The 12538-nt window shown below is 43.8% G+C and overlaps 1 protein-coding gene across 2 annotated transcripts in view; it reads right to left on the bottom strand.

The window, feature by feature from the left end:
• Nucleotides 1–12538, bottom strand: part of Kit (KIT proto-oncogene, receptor tyrosine kinase) — a 78798-nt gene that overhangs the window by 14858 nt on the left and 51402 nt on the right. For both annotated transcript variants that reach the window (XM_055629419.1, XM_055629418.1), the window contains exon 8: nt 1405–1519. In XM_055629419.1, coding sequence (XP_055485394.1) covers nt 1405–1519 — 115 coding nt within the window. The remainder of the gene's footprint in view (nt 1–1404; nt 1520–12538) is intronic.

Consider the following 12538-nt stretch of genomic DNA (forward strand, 5'->3'; position numbering starts at 1 on the left):
CCTGGAGATTCCTGCCAAGTTCTGTCAATTCTCCAATGTTAGGTTTTTGTGGCTGCCCTCCCGCAAGAGTTCCTGAAAGAAGTGGACGCAAATGGCTGCCAACATCAGATCCTGCCACACTCAGAATCTCAGAAACAAACACATTTGAAAAAGGGTAAGTGATGACTGAAGATAGAGAGCACAGAAGAGGAAATTGCAAGAAATCAACAAGAAGGAAGTCAAGAAAGACTTAAAACGTGCACAGGGTCCAGAGCTGCCTGTGGTCCAGAGCTGGAAGCAGGTCCTGCTGTGTGGCAATGGCCACTCTGGCAGCAAGGACATTCTCTTCAGGAGCTAGTCCTTGAACACCTACCCCTGCCCTCTAAACACCTATCATGTCACTTGTTTGTCTTGTCTGATGTCTCTCTCCACCCCCTAAAATACAGCTACACCAAGGCAGAGACCTGGGCATAGCCAAGCCAGGTGTATGCCAGACCAGCATTTGGCACTTGGTTCGCTTCCATATAAACATTTGGCTGAGCACAGGCTAATCTACTCAGGCCATGTCACAGAGGGCACACATTTTGCAGTTTTTATGCCTTCCTTATTGCTCCCCCAAACAAAATGTTCTGCTAAAGCCCACCCTAAAACAATAATCCAACATAATCAATCCTGACGAATTGCTGTAAAACATCTTCCATGAAAAAAATAAAATTTCTACTACCATTCTGACTATTCCTGAGGCCAAACTAAGCTTCTAAAGCTGGAGTATAACATGGCTTTTTTTGAGGGGGGGGGGTTAAAAACCAGCCACGTTGACCCCATTTTCATCCTCAGGTGATGTGAGAGGACAATTTAAGACTAAAGTGTGGAGTCTGAGGGAAAAGCCACACAGTGGCAGGTGTTCCTTGTTTCGGGGTCCGAGCACCTAATCAAGAAGAAACACTTTTGCAAACCTATTGCTCACAAATGCCATATGTGTGTTGTAATTGTGAGATCATTACTTTTTGGTTACTTGGCAATTAACTTCTGAAGTATTTTTTTTTTTCTCATGATAACTGCAGCCATATTTCCCACACACATTACCTCCCGTGTATAGAATAGAAATCTAATTACTCTGTCCTGGGAAATTGCTTTATCTACCTGCAGGTTAGAAATTGCATGATAAACCCAAAAAGATAGCCATCAAAATAGGGAAGTCACTCGGTAATCATTTTTCAGCAAACAAAATTAATGTCAACCAGGAAAAATATAGCCATTATCCCTTCTTAAAAAGTCACAGAGATATAGGAGGGAAAAAAAAATAATCAAAACACAGCTTTTTATTCTAAAAAAAATAAATAGTCTGAAAACACATTTGAAATTCAACTGAATTATAGCCCTTCCCTTCTGCATTTTAAGAAGTGCCAAAAATAATCCTCTCACCTTTGCTCTGTTCCCGTACAAAAATACCACTCTATTATGGGCTTCGGGAATCCCGCTGCCACACACTGGAGAATGCCATTCACAAGCCTGTCAGATGTCAGGATTTCTGGTTTTGCTGCAGGAAGAGGAATAGCCATATGTCAGTCTACTAAACAGCCACGCCATGATTTTCCCCATTCTCTTTTTCATCCCATCCCTAGGACCTTCTGGAGGCGGCCAAAGAAGCTAAGGGACTCGCTGCTCAAACCAGAGATTGGAGACTCCCAGAGGTGGCGGGAGAGTTCAGTGGGGATGCTGTCCAGCCCTGCATGGTCCCTCCTCATCCACCTGAAGGTACAGACACGCTGAGAAACTCTATAGACCAGACACTGCAAGGCCAGCCTGGGTGGTTTCTGTTTCAGGTCAATATCAGCATCCTTAACTTGAGACTCCTTGCCAATAGGACTTCAAGCCATTCTTCCTTCCCCGACACTTCACGTTATGGGGAGTGAAATGGATGAAATTTGACGTTGTTGCACAAAGACAGAAGCTATACTCTCTTTTTAGGGAGTGCAAGAGGTGGCGCTGATGAAAGATTTGGATTGCTGTACTTACAGGGAAGGCTCAATCACAATAGTGAATGACAAGCGCGAGCACCTAAACCTTTATTTCACACACAAAACACAGAAAAATAGGAAGAGGAAAACAGCCTGGGAGTTTTATTCATACATTTATCTACAATCTGAGTATAATCAGCAAAAACATAAATTGTACCAGCAGGAAGACTCTAATTTGACAGCCATGTGTAACTACAATAATCAATTGATATTCAACAATTTCATATTCTTGGAATTATTTCTAAAGTGAAAGGAAGGTGACCGCCTACCGCACAGTTAGGGTGTCACTGCATTTGAAGGATTCTGGTGCTTTGAGAATAGATGCAGCTAACAGTCAACATCACGTGGGCAGGGATGGTAGCATGGCCACCTACATCGCTGTGAGAACCAGCGAGGCAGTTGTTTGGTGGACAATCCAAACTGATTAAGCGCCGGAATCCCTCTCTCGATTCTCTTTCTTCATTCATAGAGAGGGAATAATGATGGCCACCTTGCAGAATGATCATTAAGTTAAGGAGACAGAGCATGCAGAAAACTAAAGAATGAGGGCTGTTGAGATGTCCTGGTAGGTAAAGAGGATTGCCACCCATCCTCACTATCTGAGCTTGATTCCTGGGACTCACATGGTGGAAGGAGAGAGAGCGAAAAGACTCCCCCTACTTGCCCTTTGACCTCCATGTGCCCACCCCCCCAAATAAATAAATGCAATAATTTTTTTTAAAAGAACCTAGAATGATTCATGGATGAATAATGATGCCACTATTATTGTTGTTATTATTGCTAATTTGGTTGTTTTCTATTAGAATACCCTGCTCCCCAGTTAAGCGAGTTAGCTACAGATTAAGATGACAATATTTACCAGCCTTCATTCTCCCTTTAATGCTCTGAAAATTGCTTCTTTAAACAGTGTAACTCAGTGTGTGTGTGTGTGTGTGTGTGTGTGTGTGTGTGTGTGTGTTAAACTGAAGCACTGGGATTTCAACGTCAATTATACACAACTAATAAGCGCAATAGACAGGTGAGACAGAAAGACTGAAAGGTCAGAAACTTAAGGCGTTCATTTCCCCAAAGGAAGGTAACAGTGATAAATGACATCTCTGCCGAAGAACAACCGCTCAGCGCCTTACCTCCTCCGAGGCAAGATAAGTTGGCAGGGACCAGTGTCCACATGCATGGCACACCCACCTGTCACTCAACCTGGCCCTGCTGATGGCAGGCCGTTTGGCAAACACACACAAAAGAGCCACTGCTCTCCAAAGCCATCTCAAGGTAGGAGAATCCTTGAGGACTTGGATCTAACGCCAGCTTTTACAAATAGAGCAAGAAGAGGAGCCATCGTCTTGCGAAAGCATCCATCTGGCAAGTTTCATTTAATTATCATGGGCAACTGTGGGATCAGGCTGAAAAGTAGGACATAAAAGAACAGTGGACTCTTAGGAGCGTGCTGTTTTGCTGGAGACTACAGAAGCCATACGGTGGGTCTCTCTGGACTCAGCTCAAGAGTCACCTCCTTTTCTAAGCAACCCCACTTCTCCCAAGCCAAGTTGGCTGGTCTCTATCCGTGTTTCTGGAGCCCTTGGAAGCACTTGACTCTGTTGTGCAAGCTCATGCTTTGCCTCCTCCTTCAGACGTTCAATGGCAGGAGCCACGTGTTAGACTAATGGTGTTGGTCTGGTGGCAGCAGACACACCGTAAGAGCTGGTCAATGAATATAATACCACCCAAGGGAACAAGGGATCAAAGTCAAAAGGAGATAACCAGGAGAAAGGTCTAATGGTGGCTTTCCTGGGCAGGAGAACTAGTTCCCTCACTCTTGCAGCAGAGAAGCAAAAGACAGGAAATCTACATGTACACCTGCCCAGACATGCGGAGCTCCATCATGTTAAGATGGGCTTTTCTGAGTCAACACAATAGAAAAATAATCCCTAAATGCTGAAAGGATTCAGTTCTCCACCTGTGGGTAATGACCTCTCTGGGGGTCGAGATATCCTGCATAGCAGATATTGACATCATGATTCATTACAGTTATGAAGTAGCAACAAAATCATTTTTATGATTGGGGGTCACCACAACACAAGGAACTGTGTTAAAGGGTCACAGCACGAGGAAGGCTGAGAACCACTGCCTTGTGGCTTTAATAATGCTGATCTCTGGCCAGTAGGCTTATGGATAGTTTCTACTTTATTCTTTTTCTTATCATACAGTGAACATGGAGACAAAAAAATGAATGCATAAAATATTTTAATTAAAAAATTGGAACAGCTCAAGCTTGCACCATCAATTATATTTTGCTTTAATGACAAGTACTCCCTAAGATCCAAGCCTTCTAGCGTGACACCTGGTAGCAGTTACATAATGGCCAGCCTAAGCCAGCCAGCCGGATTGTGGTCTGGCTGGCCTACTTGCTCTTTCCTGTGTGTTGGTTAATTATGTTTTGTTTTTAAGCTACTATCCCAGGTTGGTCATAACCCGAGGCTAGATGAATTGCTTGTCCTGTTGGGCTTCAGAGGGTCCTAAACCTCAGAAACGCATTAGACCTTCTGAGACACTAGACGAAGATTCTTGCCCGGCCACAAAAACACCCCACCTCCCAGCTTCTATAAGCTACAGGTCTGACCCAGCCCTTGGGTTTTTGGTGTAGAGGGCTAGAGAAGCAGCCTACAGGTGACAGTACAGCGTCACCACCGGCGCCTATGGGTCCCTATGAGGAAGTGCCTCCTACAGTTTTGCTCTCTCCCTTAATCTTCGTCCCAGCCCTGTCCCCAATCCTGGTGGTGTGATACCTCATTCTGAGAAGGCTAAGTCACACTGGTCCGGCGTAGGCTGTCCATGGCAGGTTGTATTAGGAAAACGTTTAATGCATAAAGAATGAACTAGGTAGAACTGATTCCTAAAATGAAAATCTGAGCTTATCTGCATTTTATAAGTGGCTCAATGCACCGTGTATGGCATTAAATATGCATTTCACTGCTACAGATACATAACTCTGCAATTCTCCAGGTTAAGTCAGAGCTGTGGTTTCTCAGACATCCTGAAATAAGTAGGATATCAAATGACACACAGTCTAATTCCTCCCAAGTTGGGGTTTTTGATAAGCTTAAGAAGTGTCTAAGCTACATGCTTCCTATGCAGGTATTTTTTTTTTTTAACTAGCCCTTTCCACTCGAAAAGCATCATAGACTTAAGACAGCCCAGTGTTCCCAACAACACTGATGGGCTGGTAGGCAGTAACTGTAAGAATTTGTTGTCTGTGCAATTAAAATCATAAACACTGATTTACCCCACTGATTGATCTTGAAAAATATTCTTCTCGCCAACATCAGGGCCAGGTAGAATGCAGGAACAAAAATAATTTTAAGAATAAGATACACATAGCAAGAGCTGGCGGTGAACCTTGGGAGGCTCCAGGCCTCTGAAGCTGGCAGGAGAGAAGCCTTCCATCTATGTCCTGCAGGGCAGTGCTTCAGAATGGAGTTCTTCTCTGGCCCCGCCCACCTTAACCAGCTCCCACGCTGAGTGCAATTTGCCTGTACTCTATAATCAGCAGGAGAGGGGACACAGTCGTGGGTCTCCAAATAATAAAAGACCAAATGGAGGGTGGTCAAAAGGATGACTTTCTGTTCTTATAACTCTGGGTTTGCTGGGGCAGAAAGGGCATTTTGAACAATTTGTCAGGGGTCTGGAAAGAGGCTACATTTCTGCTACAAGACTGTTATAATGGGAGGGAACATAAGCCAGCTCAAACAGGAATATAAACCATTTAAAAAAAATTAAAAGAATTGTTACAGGCGCGTGTTACAGAAATCCTCAGAATAGAAACTTTGGAAACATATTGCCTCTTATCCCTTCTTACGGATATCTAAAAGTGGCAAATGGGTGTATCAGACAGAGTCTCATTATTAGTCCAGGGTAACTTCAAACTCCCTATGTAGCCAAGGATGACCTCTGAGCCTCCTGCCTCCATCTTCAGAGTGCTGAAAATACAGGAGTATGCTATCAAGCTCATTTATGTTGGGGATCAAACCAGGGCACCTCCATGCATGCTAAGCAAACTCTACAAACAAATCCGCACACACCAGCAACCCCCAAATAGGCATTTTAAAAAGTAAATTTGTCCAAAGTACAAATAACAACTCTAACTATTTTTTTAATTTATTTAATTTTTATTTTATGTGCATTAGTGTGAAGGTATCAGATCCCTAAGATGTGAGCTGCCATGCGAGTACTGGGAATTGAACCTGGGTCCTTTGGAAGAGCACACAGTGCTCTTAACCATTGAGCCATCTCTCCAGCCCCTCTAACTATGCATTTTAAATACAGACCCCATTCCAACAACAAAATGCCACTTTCATGAAGCAATATTCCCAACTAGATTGTGAGTTTTATTCTTATATTTAAAAAATCTTCTGACCTTTTTTAAAACTACTTAAAATAATTTTTCTTAATTTGTTGGCTGCTCAAACCCACAGGTACAGTTTTCTGAATCCCCGTTCTAAAGAGCAATCGGGTAGAGCCTCTAGGGGCTGGGGCTTGCCGGGGTAAGAGTAAGGAACTGTGCTCGAGCTGGGATCCCCAGCATCTACTCTTAAACATCAGGTGGGGTACTTTGGGCCCCCTATAATCTCAGTGCTTGGAAGCCAAGACACGGCATCCCCAGAGCTAGCAGAGCTAGCAGGCTGCCTCCTACACCAGCTGAGTCAGCGAGCTCAAGGGTCAAGCGAGAGACCTTGCTTTAACACAGCGGTCCTCAACCTTCCTAACGCTGTGACCCTTTAAAACAGGTCCTCGTGTAGTGAGCCCAGCCATAAATTTCACTGCTCCTTCATAACTGTAATCTTGCTACTGTTATGAATTACAATGTAGCTATCAGATATGGGGAGCCGCCCCAAAGGGGGTGCAACTCACAAGTTGAAAACCACTGCTTTAACACATAAAGTAGAATAGGATCACAAAAGACATGAAACAGGACCTCTACACGCACACTTGTGTGCCAGCATGTCTACGCCACCTATACGATTCAGAAAGCAAACAAACAAGACCAACCTCCTAGCTTCAAGATGGAAATCCCCACATAATGTCCCTATTTGCAGAAAGCCTTCTTTCCTCAGGCTCCTTAAGCTTGATTCATAGGAGCCTCAGTGTGGCGTAGCCCAGATGTGAGCAGGGGACCAGAGCACCCAACACGGCGCAGCTGTGCAGGCCGCCAAGGTGCACGGGCACAGGTTGAGATGTTATTTTCTTACCCTGCAAAGCAGGCAATTTATTTTGCCACATAATTCGGAGGATATTGACATAGTGCCCACAGAAAAATTATGTACCTATTCTTGGATTAATTTAAATTCCCCACTGAATTAGAGGCGACCCTGCATACATTTATAAACGAACGGGGCTAATTTGATGTAAAAACACACCTGGCTCAAATGGAAAGGAAATTTCCACACAACAGAAGGCCCACAATATAAAAAGACTACTCATGCTGTTGTCAGGAAGAGTCAGGGCAAGCAACTTCATCAGAGTTTGCAGTGGCACACTGAACCCACTTCTCTGCTTTTCTGCCATTTAATTAAAAAAAAAAAACAAAAACAAACAAACAAAAAAAAAACAATGGCTAGACCACACAAACCACATGGGCAACGGAGCCCCCAGGGAACAAGGCAGGTGACTGAATTCAAATACACGGTCCAGTTAGTGGCACAGCCCACTTGACAAATTATCTTATGGGATATGAAGGAGTAATGACGGCAGCCTTGGGACACAGAGAGATGTTTAGAAGTAGGTTTATTGCTGTCTTTTTTCAGAGTTATAAAGAGATCTGAGTTCTACGGTAACAGCTAGTTTCCCTATCTTTTTGATTCCTTTCTATTTCAATGTCTACGGCCCTTCTAGTGTCTAGAGATTCTCTTTCTATGAAGAGATATAATGTCACATCAAGGGCTCAGTGGGTAAAGGACTTGCCCCCAAACCTGGCAACAGAGTCCAATCCCCCGGACCCACAAGGCGGAAGGAGAACCGACTCCCTTAAATTGTCCTCTGACCGTCACATTCACACTGTGGCACGTGTGTGAGTGCTAGAGCACAATACAAAACAACTGGTAAAAAAAAGTCGCAACAAAACGATCCTCAGTCTGAGTTTAAGAGGCAATAAAGACAGACTCCGGTCCTACCAGATCTCAAATAAATGTACAGAGTCTACAAACGGATTAATGTGAAAAGACTGGCAACTATTTTTACATAGATTAAGTAAAATACTAACACAACCTGAGAGTTATTCTTTGGAATAACCTTTAGAACGGTCCTGAGAACTGGCAGCGTGTGGAAGACACAAGAGTGTGAATGAAACATAATGACAGATGGCGACTTCGTAACTTCCAGGCACTTAGGCAAGGTCATTCACTCAAGATTAAACCCGGCAATTATAAACTCCTGACAGCTTTCTTTTAAAACTCAGTCACATCATCTTAGAACTCTGTCTTACTTCATAATGCCTCAAAACTGTATGAGATGTGGGCTTAACGGGATTATGAAAGATCTGCACAAAGAGATACTGAAGGGAGGCTGTGGGAGAGAATTCTATGACTTGGAAAGATATTCTCAATACATCTGTACTCAACACCGAAAAGCTAGGCTATGAAAGAACACAACCCCACTTCTGTTAAGATGTATTTATTTTATACATATGACTGTTTTGCCTACATGTATGTATGTATGTATGTATGTATGTATGTATGTATGTATGTGTACAAAGTGTGTGCCTGTGCAGGTCAGAAGAGAGCATCAGAGCCCTTGAAACTGGAGTAATGGATGGTTTGTGAGCCACCACGTAAGTGCTGAGAACCAAACCTGGATGTGCTGTGAGAACATCCAGCTGTGAGCCTGCCTCTCTCTCTTTCTCTCTCTCTCTCACACAGAGTCTTGAAGAAGATAAAAAATGAGGGGTATTAGCAATGGGAAGCAGTAAAATGTCCAAACAAAAACTTTTTAAACAGTATAAACACAAAATTTGCTTTCCATTTTTGCTTCAGCATAACTTGTAAGGTAAGAAAAAACTTGAATTTAAAAAGACACCCAAAGGCTCCATCCAACCAAATCTGCATGACAGCCTGCCTGCAGCCAACAATGAGGACAAACCTGTCAAGCCAGTCATGTAGATCACTTCAGACCACTACCAGCCATCTGGGTTACCCACCTGGCTGGAGTCTCAGGGTCCTTTGCCAGTGTGAAAAGAAGAATGGCGGCCTGCCTTCAGGTCTGCTCAGGGTAGGGGCTTGGAGTCTGCCCTTGAAGAAGAGCCTCATGGAGTAGGATTACGTCCCCGTGGCCGTGGAAGCCCCACAGCTTCTGAGAAGCACGGAGATCGTAAGGACGCCCACAAAGCACCACTCTCCTTACTGTCTCGGAATCCCAACTACTTCCGCCAGGACCAAGCCTCATAGAAGCACTTGAAGGCCAAAGCCTTTTAATACAAAGCCCCATAGAGAAACGCACTGGGGTTTTTCAAACATGACAGGTTGGACACTCACTTGTTTAGAAAATCTTACAGCCCTGTCCTTCTTAATAGAAAACAGGGGTGCTGGGAGTGTGGCTCAGCAGTACGGGGTATGCAGAGACCTTAGGGTCTGGCCCCAGCATCTGAAATCAATGAAGAGGAGGAGGAAAGACAGACAATGAGGTGGGAGAGTATCTCCAGTTATGCAAAGAGTTCTAGTTTGCTGTCATTGTCCATGAGGGTCTTCAAGGGCAGGCTCACTCCAAGCTCCCAAACTGAGCAGCCCTTGGAGGCAGGCGGCCATTCTTGTCTTCACTCTGGTAAAGGACCCTTAGATTTCAGCCAGGTGGACAACCCAGATGGCTGGCAGGTGGTCGGAAGCCATCTACATGGCTGGCTTGACAGGTCCACCTTCACTGTTGGCAAATGGGCTACAAGCAGGCTGTTCCCCATACAGCAGCTTCCACCTTGCAAGGCTCTAGCCATCTGTAACCGGATTTATCTATCAATGACCCAAAATAAATCAAAGGCAGTCCGGACTTTGCAAATGTGGTCAAAGGGGAACTTTCTCATCAAGAACCTTCATTCCAGGTGATTTATTACTCTGGCTGATTTTTGGTATACTGCAGGGTCTATAAATAATCATGTGAGCACCAAGCAGGATGTTAATGACTGGATGCAGTGATTTAGAAATAATCCAGTATTGGGTATCCCGGTGCCCTGTTAGCACCCTTCCATAGATGGCGGCACTGACAGTCATTGTCCTGTGGATACAGCCATCACTGGGGACTCCAGGCTTAACACCAGTCAGCTCTATGGAGGCAGCACGAGGAAGGTGAGCCCTTCCTGTCCCCTGCCTCAGCAGCCCTCCTTAACGGCTGGGGTCTGTCACTGAAGGTCACACCTTTAAGAATGGAGGAAAGGCTACTAATGACCCTTTCATACCCCATTTTATAATTCCTAAAGCTGGTCTGCCCATGCTATCAGATGCTTCCTCAAGATTTAAGACAATTCAGAGATTTAAAGATAACTAACGCTATAAACTACAAGTGTCATCTCCTTCAATAATGATGTGAATAATCCTGGACTCACTTGGATATGGATATGAGGTTGAAAGTCAAAATAAAGTTATAAAGAGATTTAATTTGCTGATTGCCCCTTGGGAATCCACTAGAAAGTCTATCCTTTGTCCAAAAACAAAACAAAACAAAACAAACAAACCAACAACAGACTGGAATGAGAGAAAAAGCCCAAGTGCCAAGTGAGTACGTTGAAGTTAAAGTACGCACCTGGCCTTTGATTTTGGGTCTGACCAACATTCTAACTGTCTGACCTGGGTGGGAACCACAACCAGAGGCTTCCAATAAGCAGGGCAGGCTGCCATACAGCAGCCAATGAGTTTTTTGTTTTGTTTTTGATTATTGAGATTCTGGGGAAGAGTAGTGCCTAATGGAGAAAGCACATTGGAGTACCGTTTGGAGTTTTACAATTATATGTTTTCCCCTACTTTTCATATGCAAAAGAAATACATCACTGTCTTTCCCCCAAGGGCACTAAACTCGTCAGAACTAAGAATTTGACATCTCTGTACCTTGGATAAGCACTCCCAAGAGGAATTATAGTCATACAAATCAATGGGAATGGGGTGGGGTGGGGCTTTGGTTTATTTTAATGGAAACTCCAAGTCTCCTCCATATAAGAAATTAGCCACCCACCCCCACACTATGCTGAGACTTTCAAGCATTTAGGCCATTCCAAATCAAGGACTTTGCATTAGCATTTCTTAGCACCAACTCTAGTAAGCAATTATGCATCAGTGTCACTAAGTAACCTGAATTTCTCTGCTAACCCAGTGCATTTATTATCTTGACTTTTATTAATTCTAATTTTTGCAGTGCATAATTCCTTTCCCCTGGAGGCTAAGCTTATTTACAGAATAAACTATGCATAGAATTACCCATAACTGTCACCGGTACCCTATGATGTCAAAATGAACACAATGATTCCCAAGGTTTTGATTTTAAAACAGTTTTGTTTCATTGTTTGTTGGAGACGGGTTCAAACATGGCTCAGGCTGGCCTCAACGCACCAAGTAGCTCAGAATGTCCTTGGATTTCTGACCCTCCTGCCTTGGTATATAAACCATGCTTTGGTTTGGTTTTATGCAATGCTAGGGACCGGAACCAAGACAGGCAAGCATTCTACCAACTAAACCACACCCCCAGCCCTTAAATTTATGTCAATGCAAAAAAAAAAAAAAAAAAAAAAAAAAAAAAAAAAAAAAAAAAAAAAAATTAAAAAATAAAAGAGAAACCTGATCCATTATACTGTCAAAATATAATAGTACAGAGCATTTGGGACATGCCTCACAAGAGATGGACAGTTTGAACAAATATGCTCACTGTCAAAGCCATTTGTAAATCCAACTGTGCCCTGTGAGAGAAGTGAATGGCTTTTGTCAACTTAGCATTTCCAAGAAGCTGACATGAATGAAAAGGCTTCCTGAAAAGCTTAACCTCAGAGTGCAGAGACTCCAGTCCTCCCAGAGTGATGAGACAGGCATTCCGTCGATGGTAAGGTGCCTGATGGAGCTCAGACCCCTAGACTACAGAAGAGGTCCCTCCTGGCAGGGGAAGATCACTTTGTAACTGAGTGGTGTTCCGCAGACATGACTGTAACTGACCCAGCCGGGGAGAAAGACAACTTCCTAAGTCAAGGGGAGAAAGGGTCAGTGTCTCATGTCCAAGTGGCAGATGCCACGCTTGGAAAGGAGGGGAAAAGGGACATCTAAATTCCCCTCTGGTCCAGAGGCCCAAGCAAAGAGTGGCATGATGAGCTTCTTGGTGGGTTCCAGGGAGTGTACTCAGCTATGAGGTGCTTCCATGGTCCCCAAGGAGAAAGGCACAGGAACACACATGTGGCACTTCGAAGAATAATGTGGCGGACTATTTCCTATACCCGTGAAACTTAACAAAGCCTTATGTACTATCTACCTGTTTCTTTGTTTTGACTTTCTAGAAACTGGCTCTTACTATATTTTCTGGGAATACAG

This window comes from Psammomys obesus, unplaced genomic scaffold (genome assembly GCF_907164565.1).
Source record: "Psammomys obesus unplaced genomic scaffold, mPsaObe1.curated_primary_1811, whole genome shotgun sequence".
NCBI lineage: Eukaryota > Metazoa > Chordata > Mammalia > Rodentia > Muridae > Psammomys > Psammomys obesus.